The 17,927-nt window shown below is 41.0% G+C and overlaps 2 protein-coding genes across 3 annotated transcripts; one reads left to right on the top strand and one right to left on the bottom strand.

Annotated features, from left to right (window-relative positions):
• Positions 1-294: 294 nt before the first annotated feature.
• LOC132092726 (claudin-20) lies at positions 295-17,798 on the bottom strand. Of its 2 annotated transcripts, XM_059499083.1 has the most exons (3): positions 17,302-17,798; positions 2,079-2,135; positions 295-1,579 (listed from the first exon to the last, which is right to left on the bottom strand). In XM_059499083.1, the coding sequence occupies exon 3, from the start codon at positions 1,476-1,478 to the stop codon at positions 600-602; it is 879 nt and encodes a 292-aa protein (XP_059355066.1). In that variant the 5' UTR covers positions 1,479-1,579; positions 2,079-2,135; positions 17,302-17,798; the 3' UTR covers positions 295-599. The 2 variants fall into 2 exon arrangements, with proteins under 2 accessions (XP_059355066.1, XP_059355065.1); XM_059499082.1 differs by having other exon boundaries at positions 295-2,135.
• LOC132092725 (zona pellucida sperm-binding protein 3-like) lies at positions 10,959-12,894 on the top strand. Its single transcript, XM_059499081.1, has 8 exons — positions 10,959-11,537; positions 11,619-11,737; positions 11,810-11,913; positions 11,989-12,178; positions 12,284-12,401; positions 12,476-12,558; positions 12,640-12,731; positions 12,803-12,894. The coding sequence occupies exons 1-8, from the start codon at positions 10,986-10,988 to the stop codon at positions 12,853-12,855; spliced, it is 1,311 nt and encodes a 436-aa protein (XP_059355064.1). The 5' UTR covers positions 10,959-10,985; the 3' UTR covers positions 12,856-12,894.
• Positions 17,799-17,927: the final 129 nt, after the last annotated feature.

The following is a 17,927-nucleotide window of genomic DNA, read 5'->3' as shown; positions in this document are numbered from 1 at the left end:
TGCTTTTTAACTGCAAGCATTTTTGCGGCATTATTAACAGCATTATCTACAAACAGCATGCACATACTGCCTCATATATCATCTACAAGCTTCTGAATTAAAACTCGCTAATCCCACATGATTCCAGTTTCCAAAAGGCTTAAAAAATTGCTTGTAATAAGACCGTCGAGAATTTGCATTTTAGTTTGACAAGTTAATGAAATAATGGGAATACAATAAAATTATCATATAAAAAAAAAAAAAAACTGTGCACCATCAGAGCTTTCATAACATTAATATCTTAAGAAATTCCCCTTGCTTTTGTTGAATTTTTATGATGCTTCAACATTTGACCCCCCCCCCCCCCCCTGTACTTGTAGTCACAATGAAAACCATGAACCCCGAGGATTCACAATCCTTACTTTGTTCCGGGGCTTTGGGAAATAGCTCCAATGCCTCGCTTGCTGTAAGCAAACGCACAGATCAGAAGGGTTGATAACGGCATAAAAGTAATTATTCCTCCTGCTGCTCCACTGCTTTTCCCTCCTCTTTTTGCCACTCACTAAGAAAGGCTTATAAGCAAGAAAATCCTGAATGCTCCTGGAGTTGATGACTGTTGTTTACACGTAGTCGTGCAGACTATAGACGGCCTTGGCATCTTGATTTCGGGCTCGGGATGGAGACTGGTACTGCTTGTCATTCTCCAGGTTCAACCTGTCCGGCACCGACTTCTCTTGCTGACGATTGTCTGCTTGTAGCTTTTCCTGGTGTAGTTTCTCTTGATGCGACTGCTCTTGTTCTGGCGGTTCAGTCTGACTCTGCTGTTCGCGGAGCTGCTGTTTTTGTTGGTCGTGGGTCGGCTGCTCTTGGCGCAGCTTCTGCTGCTTTGGCTTGTCGGGGTGGGACGAGCCTGAATCCAATGGACCGCCTCTTCTACCAGGACACGATAAGCAAAAGATTACGCCTGCAGCTAAAAGGAATCCTGCCGACAGAAATGCCACATACACCGCTGCGCCTGGCTCATACTTGCTGCTTTTGGGCACTTTGGAGTCCATAAACGTAGTGATGACCTCATTGGTGAACCAGGATGCAGGCACCAGACACAGGACCCCTGCTATGACGAAGCAAGCCCCTGCAGAAATCGCTGTATGTCCCTTAGAGCGATAACTGCCACCCCAGCGAGTACATTTCAACCCTAGGGCGGCCAGACAGAGTCCCATTGTCGCCACCATGCAGGAAAGCACCATAGTGGTACGTGCAGTCTGGAGATAAGCCGGCAACGCCAGCACAGAGTACTTAAGCGAGCAGCTGAAGACTCCGGTGCTGTACCAGGTGCAGTCCATCCACAGTCCCTGCATCTGCGAGATGGCAGTCATGATGTTGTGGCCCACATCTGCACTCACTTTCCAGTTGGGTAGCAGTGTGGCCACTGTGGCACTCACGACTCCCAGTACCGCCAGAATGAAGGCAAACATTTGCATGGTGGAAGACGGCATCATCGGTCTCTTCCCCCTGCGGCCGTCCCTCTCACCTTGCGTTTCCCTATCAGCCCGGCGCAGGACCTGACAGCAGATAATTCCTCCGCACTGGCTCCGCAAGGCTGCGATAAAAACAGAATGAGAAGTGAACGAGCGTGACGGTCTGACAGATGAGGCACGGGGTCTGGTGACTGCAATTTTTTCCTGCCCTATCCTCATTTGGGATGTTTATGTTTTAGTGCACCCTCAACCAGTAAGTGTTTTGGAGGGGGAAGTGACTTTGAAGCGATGTTAAAAGGCTAATTGTTTTTTGACTTCACCTCTGCAGAAACACCCTTTGGCATGGATGTTGCTGTTCCAAGAATGCATAAAAACAGCACATAACCGCTGTAAGGTAGAAATTTAGCCAATTATCTGGACTGTTTTGTCTGAATTCATTGATTTTTTTTCTTATCTATGCAAACCATTTGACAGCTTGGAAATTAGAAAGGGAATGAACATTACTCCTATCTTTTGTTGTCCTTTAAAGGGTGATGAATCTCATGAATTGATCAAGAAAAGTGCATTGTGAGAGTGCATTCTGTTTCATTCATCTCAGAACAAACAAAAACCTTTACTCACCCTTTCACTGGTGTGCTATGGTGTGTCATGCAGTTCTGAAGCGATTTCCTCAAGCTGCTGAAGAAAAGAGAAAGAAAACAGAATTGCTGTAAAAACAAGCAAAAACTACTGTAAAACTGCCTCTATCTTTCTACCCAGCATAAGTCTGAAAGCTTTTCAGTGTCCTAGAAAAGAACCCCCACACCTTCCCATTGTGAGTGACTGGATGTTTCACCATGTGATCAGTAATCACTGTACCGCTGGACTCCTCACTTGAAGGTCATTGAGAACACAGAGTATAGGGAATGTCATGCAAGGTAAAATGCAAGGAGAGGTGATGAAGATAATACTTTATTTTTTGCAGCATAAAAACACAATGTGCAACTGGAAATCAATTCTTATTATATGTGACAGGCAATTATCTATCATACAGCCAGTGAAAAAAAGGCTACTGGTGTGATTCATTTTTGATAAGTAGCAAAGGAGGAAATTGCATTCAGGGCTGCTACAAAGAAATGTTCTCTGTCACTTTTTCTGCTGCTGTAAGAGAAAGCTGCTAAATGGACAAAGGCAGTTCTTCAAGTATAACCTTCAATAAACATTTATGTTTAAATCTTGTGTAATGCTGTGTTCACACTGGCAGCAATTTTATCGCTGGAGGTCACCGCATCGTTATTTACTAGTAGGGGTTCTTAGCGCTGGATTCTCTAGCATTGTTGGCGGGCTGCACAGCTTTCTTTTGAAGAAATTATAACAAATTGGATGTATCGCCTGTGTAAAAAAATAACAAAAAAAAGAAAGGAGATGTTCTATTTTGACAATGCATCAATACAGCTACAGTACATCATAATGACATAATACAGGGAAAAGTGTATGCAAATTGCAGCAGTGCATAGTAATTAATATCATGAACAAGATGCATGATTATTAATGCATAAAACGCACTCAAAATGCCCATGAATTTCACCTGTTTTAAATATAATTTTGTTTTGTTTTGTTGTCATTGTATGTGGACAGAGACATAGCATGCAAATTAATCTTGTCAATACTTCAGTAAATTATCTCATAGGAAATAAATCATGAAGTAGTCTATTATGCTTTCTACTGTGTGTGTGTGTGTGTGTGTGTGTGTGTGTGTGTGTGTGTGTGTGTGTGTGTGTGTGTGTGTGTGTGTGTGTGTGTGTTTGAGAGAGTGTGTATGTGTCCTCCAAAATAATACAATGAATGTGTTCATGCTACCTGTGTCAGTGTACTATTTATTCGTCTCATTCCTCACATCTGAGCACAGTGCATACCGACACAGGCATCAGAGTTTTATAATGTTATACACTGAATTTTAGAATTTGATACAGTGTTGCAGGAAAACAAATGTTTAAAAAAGAAAAACAGTGGGTCACTTAGATTTGTGTCAGTCAATAAGCGGTCTTATAGTAAATGTGACACTGCAGAAATAAATCCTTGAAATTTCTCCTGCTCTTTCCCATACATACTTTTTTATGTTTAGTTTAGAAATGTTTAGAGTCTGTGATGTGCGCAGAGTGACTGAGTCTCCTAAACTGAGTCACAGGACTGAGCATGTGTACTAGCAGCATGTTTAGCCTCTAGCTGGTTGCAGAGCGTGGGAAGAGAAAATGGAAATGTACTTTTCTCAGGGGGATGTTTTTCACTCACCACAACTCACGTGTTGCTGCACATAAATGCTTTCTTTCTTTTTATGGACATTTTATAATCTGTAATTTAGATGCACTTATAAAAGTTTAAATTTAAGATTTAATCTACATTTTCAAGCTAAAGAATCAGCTTTAATCAACACAAGTGTACTATTTATGGAGGCTATATCTTTAACACCAAGAATTTCTGCAGACTCTGTTGATCTTCTCCTTGATTCCTTTAACTCAAAAGTTAAGAATGTTATTGATGATGTTGCACCAATAATAGTCAGTAAGAAAACAAACAGACAGAAATCAGTTTGGAGAAGATCAACAGTAGTTCAGAATATGAAAAGACAATGCAGAAAAGCCGAGCGGATGTGGTGGAAGACGAAACTTGAAATTCACTATAGCATCTATAAAGACAGCCTTCATGCTTTTACTGTGAAACTAGCCACAGCTAGAATTTCTTCTCAAACCTTATAAACAGTAACTTAAATAACACTCGTACTCTTTTTGCCACTGTTGAGAGACTGACAAACCCCCCAAGTCAGATTCCCAGTGAAATGCTCCCAGTGAGTTTGCATCCTTCTTTTCTGGAGAAGATCATCAATATCAGGAAGGCGATTGGCACATCCTCAAGTAATACAAAGGTCAGACGGATTAGGCCACAATATCAAAAAGATACTATGTCTATTTTTGAAGCAATTGATAGCAAAATTCTGGAAGACATAGTGCAGCACCTAAAATCGTCAACCTGCTATTTTTACACACTTCCCACATCTTTTTTCAAAAGTGTGCTTAACTGCTTAGAAGCAGATCTTTTAGAAGTGGTGAATGCCTCACTTCTTTCTAGGACATTTCCAAACTCCTTAGAAAGTGCAGTTGTAACACCATTTTGAGTAATTTTAGACCAATATCTAATCTTCCTTTTATAGGCATGTGACGAGTGGGGCGGGGCCGAGAGACGTGGGAACAGGAGCGAGGCCTGTGGAGTGATTGGAGATGAAATGACACCTGTTCGACCCACCGGTCTCGAGTCCCACGCAGGAGATGGTAGGATATAAAACTGGAGCGACGACAGTGAAGGACGAGAGAGGACCAGGCCTGGGTTTTAGTTTGTGTTATGCTTTTTATTTGTGCGCGTCAGTCATCTGTGAGGGGCTGACGCGCTGTTTTGTGTTTATTTTGATTATTAAAGCTTTCGTTTTGATTGTCCGCCGGACTCTCCCCCTTACCTGGACCCTTCCTCCATGAACACTGCCCGACCCCCACGAATCCCGCAGCACGACGAGGACACCAGATTCCCTGTTTATTTTGGACACTCTTCCCCTTTGGCCACCTTTATCCCCTGTTTTATTTGATTTTCTGTTAATAAAAGCCTCTCCGAGGCCTGACGCCACGCCCACTGTGTCTGTCTTGTGCTCCTCCCGCGACAGTGGTGGAGAATGAGGGCAAGGCAGAGCCTAGACAGCGCAGTTGGGAAACATCTGGTGACGTCACTCCCTCTCCAAACGTTCGTGAGAACCCGGACTGGGACGGAGGAAAACCGGAGACAGCCTCCCAGCCACAAAAGGGGTAAGTAACTTCTCTGTTATTGTCATTTTACCCTGTGGTTGGTTGAGGCTGTCACTAAAACCCGGTTTCTCTGTCCCTGTTCCGGTGCGCTGCGAGAGGGAGGACTGCCCGGAGAGGAATCCCCGCCCACTCCGACCGTTTGGAGCCTGGTTGAGGATGGTAGCACTCCCGTGTGGGCGGCGCCCTGATGACGGGGATGTCGCTTGGGAGGGGGAATGTGACGATTCAGCTGCCTCCTCCCTGATTGTCACCGGCACCCCATCCTAAATCGCTGCCCTTCACCAGGCTCCCGACTGGAGTGGGTGTGTGAGAGGAGGGGCGCTGGACGAGTCAGGGCTGGCGGTGTGTGATGGGGCACACCTGAAGGAAATGGAGCCTCATCACCACTGCTGTTTAAAAGCCCAACGCGCCTCTCCTCGGGAGACCGGTCTCTTCCCCGTGCATGCACACTGGTGTCCTCATGGGTCCAGGAAGGGTGCGTTGAGGGACTCCCGTGCCACTGAGGGACTCCCGGCCGCCTGTGATGTGGAGGGGCGGCTGCCATCCGTGAGGGAGCGGAGGAGTCGGCGCCGTTCGCCAGGGAGCCTGCTGCCATCTGCCGGAATGGGGAGGAGCAGGGAACGGGGGACTCCTGCCAGCTGCCCAAAACCGGAGGAGCCGTCACCGTCCACCAGGCGGCGGAGGAGTGTCGTGCCGTCCGCCGAGGGCCGTCCAGTGCCACCGCCAGGCAACGCGGAGGAGATTACCCAGCTGGTGGAGGGCCAAGCATCAGTGCGTCTGGGAACCGGAACTTTTTTTTCTCTCTCCCCTATCTCGTCTCTGTCTCTCCTTCTTCCATCTCCTTTTCTCTCGCCTCGTCTGTCCTACCCCCAGGTTCCCGCAGGTCCCCGTGAGCGGTCCCCCACCAGAGGGAGGGGGGGGGGTAGAGCGCAGTCTCGTGGGTACCCCCGGCCTGCGAGGGGCGATGGGGGTATGTGATGAGTGGGGCGGGGCCGAGAGACATGGGAACAGGAGCGAGGAGTGATTGGAGATGAACGACACCTGTTCGACCCACCGGTCTCGAGTCCCACGCAGGAGATGGAAGGATATAAAACTGGAGCGACAACAGTGAAGGACGAGAGAGGACCAGGCCTGGGTTTTAGTTTGTGTTTTGCTTTTTATTTGTGCGCGTCAGTCATCTGTGAGGGGCTGACGCGCTGTTTTGTGTTTATTTTGATTATTAAAGCTTTCGTTTTGATTGTCCGCTGGTTCCCGCCTCCTACTTCCCGATGATTAGGAAGTTTTATTATTACAAGGCACAATTATAGAAAAGGTAGTTTTTAATCAGCTGAACAAATACTTAAACTCAAATGGATACCTGGACAATTTTCAATCTGGTTTTTGACCGCATCACAGCACAGAGACAGCACTTAAGATATTGATTAAATTATATTCGCTTAAATTCTGACTCTGGTAAAATATCGGTGCTGGTATTGCTAGATCTCAGTGCTGCGTTTGACACTGTTGATCATAACATACTATTAGAGAGACTGGAAAACTGGGTCGGGCTTTCTGGGATGGTACTCAAATGGTTCAGGTCATACTTAGAAGGGAAAGGCTATTATGTGAGTCTAGGAGAGCATAAGTCTAAATGGACGTCCATGACATGCGGAGTCCCACAAGGGTCAATTCTTGCACCGCTCTTGTTTAGGCTGTATATGCTTCCACTAAGTCAAATAATGAGAAAGAATCAAATTGCCTACCACAGCTATGCTGATGATACCCAGATTTACCTAGCCTTATCTCCAAATGACTACAGCCCCATTGACTCCCTCTGCCAATGCATTGATGAAATGAATAGTTGGATGTGCCAGAACTTTCTTCAGTTAAACAAGGAAAAAACTGAAATCATTGCATTTGGAAACGAAGATGAAGTATTCAAGGTAAATGCATACCTTGACTCTAGGGGTCAAACAACTAAAAATAAAGTCAGGAATCTTGGTGTGATTCTGGAGACAGACCTTAGTTTCAGTAGTCATGTCAAAGCAGTAACTAAATCAGCATACTATCATTTAAAAACATTGCAAGAATTAGATGTTTTGTTTCCAGCCAAGACTTGGAGAAACTTGTTCATGCCTTCATCACCAGCAGGGTGGACTATTGTAATGGGCTCCTCACCGGCCTTCCCAAAAAGACCATTAGACAGCTGCAGCTCATCCAGAACGCTGCTGCCAGGATTCTGACTAGAACCAGAAAATCTGAGCATATCACACCAGTCCTTACACTGGCTTCCAGTTACATTTAGGATTGATTTTAAAGTACTTTTACTCGTTTATAAGTCACTAAATGACCTAGGACCGAAATATATTTCAGATATGCTCACTGAATATAAGCCTAACAGACCACTCAGATCACTAGGATCGAGTCAGTTAGAAATACCAAGGGTTCACACAAAACAAGGGAAGTCCTCCTTCAGTTACTATGCCGCCTGCAGTTGGAATCAGCTTCCAGAAGAGATCAGATGTGCTAAAACACTAGTCACATTTAAATCTAGACTTAAAACTCATCTGTTTAGCTGTGCATTTATTGAATGAGCACTGTGCAATGTCTGAACTGATTGCACTATATTTTCACTGTTTTTTTTTATTTTATTTTATGTAAAATCATTTTCTAACTGTTTTAAATTCATTATAAATAAGTCAACTTTTTTATAATTTTAAAAGTTTTAAAATTATTTTACTTTCTTTTATGTAAAGCAGTTTGAATTACCGTTGTGTACGAAATGTGCTCTATAAATAAACTTGCCTTGCCTTGCCTAGCTGTTGAAAAATGTAGAAAAAAAAATTGATTACTGACTATAAAACATTTCATTATTCAACAGTTAACACCAATTGAAAGTAAAATAACTTAAGTGAGTAAACTGAACAAATACTCACCAGTCGGATGATAGTTTTAATTTTAATTGTAAGAATAATAATACGATTTCTTATCTGTAGTGTTTTGAACAAAAATATCTTTCACGACTTTCAAGGTCTCAGTGACAAATTTTCCATTTAAAATTTGTCCAGCATGCATAATGCATAACTATTGATTTTTTCATTGTTCTTATTAATTTCAGTTTAAACTCACATCAGCAAAACTAGATATTGAGAGCTTTATCCAGGATGTGTTTATTTGTATTCATGTGTTGTTTGTTTTCCTAATAAAATTGCAGTAAATAAAAATAAAAATAAAAAGTAAAAAGCATGTAGTAAATAAAAATTTGACCCACGACCACAAAACCAGTCATAAGAGTCAATGAGAGAGTATATGAGATTTATACACCATATCAAAGCTGAATAAGATTTCCATTGATTTATGGTTTGTTAGTATAGGACGATATTTGACAGAGATACAACAATTTAAAATGTGAAATATGAGGGTGCAAAACAAATCAAAATATTGAGGAAATCCATTTAAGGCTGTCCAAAAAAATTTACAAAATATTTTCATGAAATCATAAAGATCATAATGATTTTTGTAATAAAATAAAAATCAATAATTTGACCCATACAATACAGCATACAGTATTTTTAGCTATTGCTGCAAATATACCCCAGAGACTTAAGACTGGTTTTGTGCTCCAGGGCCACAAATGGAACTTACATTTTTTCAGAGTCTCTATATACTGTATATTAATCTTTACATCTAATACAAAGTTGTTTAATTTCCTTGTCTACATAATATAGATCACATTTTATACAACCAATACACATAAATTCATTTATTTGAGCTTTTTAAACATCTTACAATCTGAGGTGAACAGGTTCAGCAATGAAAGAGCATCTCACAATAGCAGTCAACAAAGCAATGGCACAGGGGCAGAGGCTGTATATCTGTCATTAAACAAAGAGAACTGCTTGTTCCAGCCGGTGGTGGAAGCACATCTGCAAAACCCTGCTCCATCACTGCTTCTTCACAGTCACAGACTCATTTGTGCAGAAACGACTCATTTACTTCCACTGTCAATGCTGCTGTCACTGTCACTGTCACCTACCGGCAGATGAGAAGCAGCATTGTTTGTACTGATCTTTAAATGTCTAAATTGTGATGTATACCTACTAAATTTCTTGGAGATGGTTACAATCAAGACATCTTACATATCCTACCCAGATACATGCTGTGCTCTCCGATTAAGCTGTATATATTACATATAGAAAATCTCAACTGCTTAAATGCTTCTATCATCACAAAATGTAAACAGTGCTATACAGCACTTTTATGAACAATAACATCATGAGTTTCTCTAAAGCTGCTTCTGACAAACTTCAAATCATTTAAGTGAATTTAAAAGAATTACTCCAATAACTATTTGTAGATTTGTACTGTATTTCCACACTTTCTGAAGAAAGTTGCTGCTTGTCCATGCAAAAGTGAATTGGCACCTTGATGCAAGATATTCATCTGAGTGGGTTTTAGCACATTGGTTTGTAGTTTCTAAAGGTATTCGAATTTTTTTTTTCTTCACACGTTGCCATGTGGTTTCTAAAGTGGTCTGAGTGGTTTTAAACACAACACTGTGCAGGCACAAGGTGTTAGCATGCCACTATGCAGTTGTTACTGTATTCACAGTGGTTTTTAGTGCACAGATGTGTTGTAGAAAAGGAGCTCTGAGCAATTTGTAGCACACAATGGTATGATTGCTAAGTACAGTATAACAGCTAACAGAACAGGAAAACAAATAGTTTTTAACTGACATGGCTACGTTCTACTGAATCTTCCATTTGTTGTAGTCATAAAGATATTCTTGTCAAGAAGAAAAGAGAGAAAATTTACAGTGAGTGGGGGGGGCAACCCTAGCTCTGCCCCATGTTAATATGTGTTAAAAACGTGTTAAATAAAAAAATATATATTATCGTATACATTAAAGCTATAATTTTAACAGCACTTATTCAAATATAACCTCCACGCAAATATATCATCCAGTGAGATGACAGTTCTCTATGGTGACTCACGCCAGGCTTATTCTGTTCTACAGTTGCCTGCAAACTCGCATTTGATTCTGCCAGCTTACAACTAATGATCCTACTCTAAATTTATTTGATTATAATCAGTTTAATTCAGATACCCAATACAGAAGAAAAGACCTGTCTCTACTTCCACTTCATCACAACTTTAATATTTTTGTCTGAACATATTTTATTTTATTTTAAACACATTGTACATGGATTAGCACTTTGAACAGCCCCTGGAAATAGTAGGCCATCCTAGTATCTATGGGATACTCATTTGAACATACAGCACTTCAAATCTTTTTAGAGTGAAGCTTACAAGGCCTGGGACACCGTGCTGCTAGTTACCAACCACATGGCATTTTTTGCAATTTATATTGGTGCCAAGAGCATAAATCTAGTTAAAAAACATTTAGAAACCCAAAAATACTTTACATATTGCTGTTTTTATGGTTATATTTATTAAAGTCTGAATTAAAGAAAATGTTTGTTTACTTTTGTAAAATAAACTATTTAGGTACTTTCTTGTACAGCTTTATCCAAGTTAAACGAGTGAGCCACCTGCCTCTAAGTTGGGCTCGTTTGGGGTGTCCAAACCCTTTAATGAAACAGGTCTGGAAAATCATTAAGCTTGTCAAAAGGGTGTGGAGCTGTTTTAACTTTCTGCTCTTTAAAAAGGCATCGGAGAAGGCCAGTAGTTATTCAGAAGATTTCAGGGTTTTTTTTTAACAATGAGGCTGGTGGTTTTTAGTTGTGTTGGATTGTTGTTGCTTACTGCAGTTGACTTGAGTTTGGCACAATGGTCAAGATTTCAGCAAGGCCGGGATCCACTAAGATTCCAAAAGCAACAGTCGCTAGTTTTAGCTCCTCCGCAATCTGTTAAAGTTCCACAGGCACCAACAACTTTTCAGCCTCCAAGACCTGCAATGAGTCCTGCTGGGGTGAATGTACAGAAGCTACAAGAACCTGGAAGTAGTCAGTCCAAACAAATAATGCAGGCTCCTATTGCACCTTTGACCTGGCATTTTCCAGTGTTGCCAGAAGAACCCCCAAAGCCAGATGTGCCTTTTGAGCCATATGTACCTATTGCTTCCCAGAGTGTTGCAGCAGAATGTGGGGAGAACTCCGTGCATGTGGAGGTTAAGAAGGACTTGTTTGGTACTGGTCAGCTGGTGAACTCTTCATTTCTCACTTTAGGAGGCTGTGCAGCTGTAGGAGAGGATTCTGACGCTCAAGTTCTTGTATACGAGTATGAGCTACAGACATGTGGCAGCTCTCAGTTGGTGAGTGGCTGCCTATAGGTCAGCTGTAGAATCTGTAAAAGTTAGGTCTGTCCAATAATTCACATCGTCTACTGCTTTCAGATGACCGATAATGAGCTTGTGTACACCTTCAGCCTCCTCTATACTCCTGCGACTTTAGTAGGAACACCCATTGTAAGGGCTAATGTAGCAGCTGTTGGAATTGAGTGTCACTATTCAAGGTAGTAAACCACTTTGTCTGAGAAGTTTGACCAAAACTGACACTTAATCCTTTACTATACTTCTCCCAATAGGTTGGGTAATGTAAGCAGCAATATCTTGTTGCCTGCATGGATTCCTTTTGCTGCAACTAAAGTTGCAGAGGATGTTCTAGTGTTCTCCTTGAGGCTCATGACTGGTAATATGCATTTAAGTAATTTTTTTTTTTTTTTTTTAAGGGTCTTAGTGTTGTCTAATGTGAGTTTCATTTCAGATGACTGGATGTTTGAGAGGCCGTCCAATCAGTACTACTTCGGGCAATTCCTGAAGTTTGAAGCTTCTGTGAAGCAGTACAGCCATGTTCCGCTGCGCATCTTTGTGGATCGTTGTGTGGCTACTGCGGCCCCTTATGTGAACGCCACCACCACCACCTCTCCAAGATACTCCTTTATTGAGAACCACGGGTTAGTAAAGAACTGCTCGTCAAACCCCCTGCTGCAAACACGTGTATGTATGCGTGTTTTGTATATGTATACAAACACTTTCCCTTCTCTCTGCTTTCTCTTCAGGTGCCTGATAGATGGAAAGCTTACAGGCTCCAATTCTAGTTTCATGAATCGTATTCAGAATGACAAGCTGCACTTTCAGTTAGAGGCTTTCAGATTCCAGCAAGATGATAGTGGCTTGGTATTGTAATTTGGGCTGTAGTTTTGTGGGTGAGTTCTGTGAATAGTTTTTACTGATCAATTGTCGTTGTGTAGATGTATATCACCTGTGACCTAAAGGCTGTCATGGCATCAACCCCCACATCTCCAGAGAACAAGGCTTGCTCCTTCACAAATGGGTATTTTTATTTTGCCCATTTTTGCTTGTCTAGTATTCTCCGGTGTTTAAAATGGGTAACAGTTTTGTTTGCCTTCTATAGATGGACCTCTGTAGATGACAATGACCAGGTGTGCATGTGCTGTGACTCCACTTGTAGTCTCCGTGGAGAAGGACAAGCACTGTCTGATTTGGGTAACAGGAAAAAAATATATTTATCTCTTTTAAATGTACTTCAACTTCTCACCTTGTCACTTTGTTTTCAGGCCTGGTATCAGAAGGGAAAGCAACCATTGGCCCACTTGTGATTACTCCCTGATTTATTTTGAGCAGTGCCAATAAAAGTTTCTATTCGCAAGTTTTGTTTTCTCCCAAATCTCTGGCAATTTGGTCCAACAGTACCTAAATTTTATGGTAGCTATAAGTTTGATTGGCACTAAATATGCAATCAACTGTAAAATCAGTATGTGGTTGGAAGGGAAATGGTGTTCCATGTACATACTATAAACCAAGTCAAAGCTACAGTTGTGCTCAAAATTACTCCTACCCTTGGTAAGTGATCTGTGACAATCCGCATTGTCTAATTGATCCTTCATAAAACCTTCTAAAGTGTAAAAAAAAAAAAGTGAATGTGGGGGGCAAGTCACAAGTCTAAATATATTTGAGCTATACTTCTAGAATCTGTGTTTTCTTCATTATACGGTAGAGTGCGCTAGTACACACCTTCTCCACATCATTAAAAAAAAAACACAAGTGAAGAAGAAAAAGAGAAAACTGATACTAATACATGTAATCAAACACGATCCTCTGACATGAAACCGCATCAAAACTGTAACATGGTGCAATAAAATAGTGACCGATGAAAAGGTGATTGATTACAGTCAAGCTTTGGGGTGTTGATCGACTCCATCAACATTTTGATTATCATTCTGAATCCTATTCAGAATATTTTTTTTATGAAACTTACCCACATTAAAGTGTTTAAATGCATGAAGCTAGAATGAATTTTTTTTTTTTGTTTACAAACATCCTGTTCTTTATTTGGATATTTTGTATGTTCAGATATTCAACAAAATATATACAAATTCAAACCTAAACAGGGACACAGTAGTATACTTAAAGTATGGTGTAAAGTTCACTTAAAGAACTTATGAGTGTAGTTGCAGTATAAAACCATTAAACTAGTAGTTCCCTTTCAAGGGAACTTTGAACTGCGTCCTCTAGGGGTCACTATGGGGAACACCTCATCGTAATCCTTGTCTGAAGTATACATTGAAAAAACACCAACGAGTTGGCCGGCGACAGCCTCTGACGTCACTACCGGCGCGACTATAAATGGGCACCGGGAGAACATGTCATTTTCTTCTTCGTCTTCACTGAGTGTTCTGTTTGAAGCGTGCATCTGAAAGAACTGGTAAGAGCAATGTTTTATGTCTATCATGGCGACTACTAGCAAGCGTTTAGACGATGTGTGCATCCGTGTCAGCGTTATTTGACACCCGATGACGCACACAATCTTTGCATCATTTGTTTGGGTGAAGAGCTAGTTTAGCAGCGCTCCCCTTTACTAAGAAGGGTTGCTTATGAGTGCGCTTCTCTCTTTCTGAATTAGGAGTTCTCCTCTCATGTAGATTGATTCCTCTGTTCGTACCCCAGAGTGCTCCAGCATTATTTCCACAGATCGAGTTGATTACTCTCAAACATACTCTTTTTAGATGCACCATTCCATCTATGAGCTGCTTTAACAGAGTACCACGAGAGCCTTCTCCTTAAAACAGTATTTAAAATCCATGCTATGGTAAGTGTGCACGTGAAGTCTTTGCACACTTTCTGAAATCCACACCGTGGTAAGTTCGCACGCTAGTGTTCTCTGTTCTTTCTAATATCCTATATGGTAAGGGCTTCACGCGGTTGCTTTGTCCCCTTTCTTGAGTTGGTAAAAGCCCAGTTTATCTTTGGCGCCACTCCACCTATGTATCCTCAGATACCTATCTAAACAGGGTGTTGCTACTAGAGATCTGTTGAGACAGCTCCTTCAGCAAGGTTATGCAAAAGCAAGCGGTAGCCCATGTGTGACAGGCAAGACTTAGTATAAAATGCTAGGTTTTTAGCTGTATCCCTTTAAAGGAATCTTTCTTGATTCCAAGCCTTCAGCTCTACCCTGGGCCGAGGCCCTAACAATTAAGTTGCGTATGTAGCTTAGGCCTTTGGCCGTAAAGGGGTACTGTCACAGACAGCCGTCTAAACATCTCAGATGCAACTGCCATGGAAATGGTAGAGTTGGTACTTAGTGTTCGCTATAATTTTGGCCTGCACTCAACTCAGCATTGGCGTATGGGTATACTGTTCCCCATAGCGACTCCTGGAGGACGCAGTTTGAAGTTCCCTTGAAAGGGAACATCTCAGGTTAGGAATGTACCCATGGTTCCCTGAGTAGGGAATGAGACACTGCATCCTCTAGCTCCCTGCCATGCTTCGGACGCAAGCTTCAGACGAATAAGTGAATGACAAGTTCTCCCAGTGCCTATTTATAGTCACACCAGCTGTCGCTGGCCAACTCGTTGGTGTTTTTTCAATGTATGCTTCAGACACGGGTCATGACGAGGTGTTCCCCATAGTGACCCTTAGAGGATGCAGTGTCTCGTTCCCTACTCAGGGAACCATGGTTACATTCAAAGTGTACAAAGTATTTAATTCATAAACTATCAGTATACATACAAGTTCACTTTTAGTATAATTGCAGTACAAACTACAAACACAGAGGTAAACTAGTTGCGTACTCAAAGTTTGCTACTGCTATACTTAAAGTATACTTAAAAGTATACTTTTATATACTAGAAAGTTGGCCGATTTAGTCCCTAGGAGTATTGAAACAGTACATTTACAAGTATACTGCTACAACACTGATATTTGTATACTTGCTACATAACGTATACTTAAAATATACTTGAACTTTACTTACGTTTACTTAATAAAGTAAACTTGAAGTATACTACTTTTTGGTAAGGGTAGTCCAGCCAGAACTGAAACATTTGCTTTTTGTGTGTGTGCACAGTCACTTTTTTGTTTGTGCACTTTAGTTTTTGTCACAAACATAAAGTCCTGCAATAATGCTGTTTGACCAGATCTAATCTGATAAAAAAAGACATTCTTTTAAGAATATGGCTGTGTCCAAAAGCTTAGGCAGCAGACTTGTTGCAGCAGATTACTTCTGAGATCACATGGTTTAAAGATCTAAAATTTGTTTTCTGAATGACCTATCTACTGTTTAAAACTCCTCAAATGAGTTGTCAGCATGTATAATTAAGTTGTATGAAAATCATCGCTGCGAGAGTTGTGAGGGCGCAGGCGTGTTACACACATCTTTAGATTTTTCCACTTAATTTCACACTTTAGAAAGTTAATAAAGTGGGAAGTTACACTTTAGTGTTAGCGATATATTAATCTTATGGTTTTTTGTAAAAAATCTGAACTAATTTTGATTCATTCTGAAATGATTTTCCGTTGTTTATTTGTTTTATTAGTTTTTACACTGCATCATCGCCACTTACACTGATAGGTTATTGCTGCCATTCGGCAAGGCAAGTGCAAAAAACAGGATATTATCTGTCAGAAACATTATCAATGCTATCAAAAACATTAGCATTTAACACTAGTACACTAGCCATGAAGAAGTCTATTCTATTTAATTCAGCCTATAGTAGTTACATTTTCACAAAGTCATGCTAAAAACATTCATAAAAGCTCTAGACAATCTATATGGTTATTAATGAAAACTGTGATCGTAATATGTATTGTTGCGTGAATAAGCTACTAATAAAATGATCCACCCCTAACCTAAAGCATTAACACATTTTGATGCAATAAATTTGGCATAATTTAACAATGGTCATCCCTCCAAAACAGAGAAAACATATTTTACAAACATCTACATATATGTTTCTTTTAAAGTGTTAGGTGTATATAATGAGTTGTATTTATAGTTTTTTTTTTATTTTATAGAACAATTCTTAACCCCACCCCAGACCTTACTAATTTTCAAGCTCTGGATACGGCCATATTGCTAATGTCTTAGTGGTGTTTAGTGAACAGATGAGTTGTAGCAAAGGTGCTCTAAATGGTTTGTAGCACACAGTGGTGTGATTGCTAATGTGATGTGTTTTAAGTGGTTTTTAACAAGTCGTACTGTGATTACTCAGCGGTTCAACTAAGTGTTTTTTTTTTTGTATGTGGCTGTGCTGTTGATAGGGTGTTTGGCTTATTATTTATAATAATATTTCTCTGTAATAATGTGTTACTCTTTTTTATTGTACTACTGATCAAACAAATGCAGCTTTGGTGAGCCAAATAGACTTGAGTGTTTTCTTAGGTAGTGGTCAACGTGACAAATTACCATGTTTGTATTTTAACAAACTTGAATCCAATATGAAATTCTGATTCCTATTGAGATGACTACATTTTGTCGTACAAAGGTAAATGTGACTCAGCCTTAAATCTCTTATATACTGGTCCCTAAATCGAGTCAGGACCCTCCATATTTTGGGGGGTATGTTTCATCCACCAGTCAAAACTGTAAGACTGATACCTTAAAAACAAAGTTATTCAATATTACTTAAACTAATATACTGTAAAAATGTTTATATGTAAGCAGTGATTTCTTTTTAGAAAGAAATAAAGAAAGAAATTCAGTATCTCATTAACCTCTGTGTCTTGACAGCTAAAGCCAGAATATGCCAACACATTTGTAGTCAGCAAGAATACTCACAAAATGTGTGACGTCCAGGTAGTGGGTGAGAGGGGCTCACGGTGGATGTGTGGCTGAGCACAGCACATTCCACGGGCACCACGCAGACGGTCATAGTGCCCAGCCCAGCATTTTCCCACTCCTTAACTGCCCCTGTTAAAAATGTGACAGATCCAGACTCTGGACTAAAACTTTTCCTCTGATGTCTCCAGTTCTGGATTCAGCCTGTGTCATGTCTTTGCTCCTTGAGTCCAGAATGTCCAAGAACTGTGAATGAGTTGATTCAGAGAACAGTGAGGCTGGAAACCCAACGGCAGGCTCTCAGAATGGTTTTGAGAGACGAGGCTCTAGGCAGTGCCGGGTCTGCTCTGATTACTTCAACACTCTGTCAGTTGATTTCAGAGCGGAGAGAGAGTGCAGGGAAAGCCCAGCCTTGGGATCCGAGTACTGTGAGATACAGTTCTCTTACTTCCCACGCTCTTCCATCAGCACTCAAAAAGATCCGTCCCCAGAGTAGTGTTTGCTCCGTTCTTCTGGCTGCTTCTGTTGATAAGGATGAGTGTCATTCACAGTTTATGTGCTGTAGAGGTGGGCTGTCTTTATGGTCCTCCACACAGGTGTTACTGTGGCAACAAGTGCTTGGGATG

The sequence above is a fragment of the Carassius carassius genome, chromosome 18 (assembly GCF_963082965.1).
Source record: "Carassius carassius chromosome 18, fCarCar2.1, whole genome shotgun sequence".
NCBI classification, from domain to species: domain Eukaryota; kingdom Metazoa; phylum Chordata; class Actinopteri; order Cypriniformes; family Cyprinidae; genus Carassius; species Carassius carassius.
This window is presented reverse-complemented; position numbering and strand designations above follow the sequence as displayed.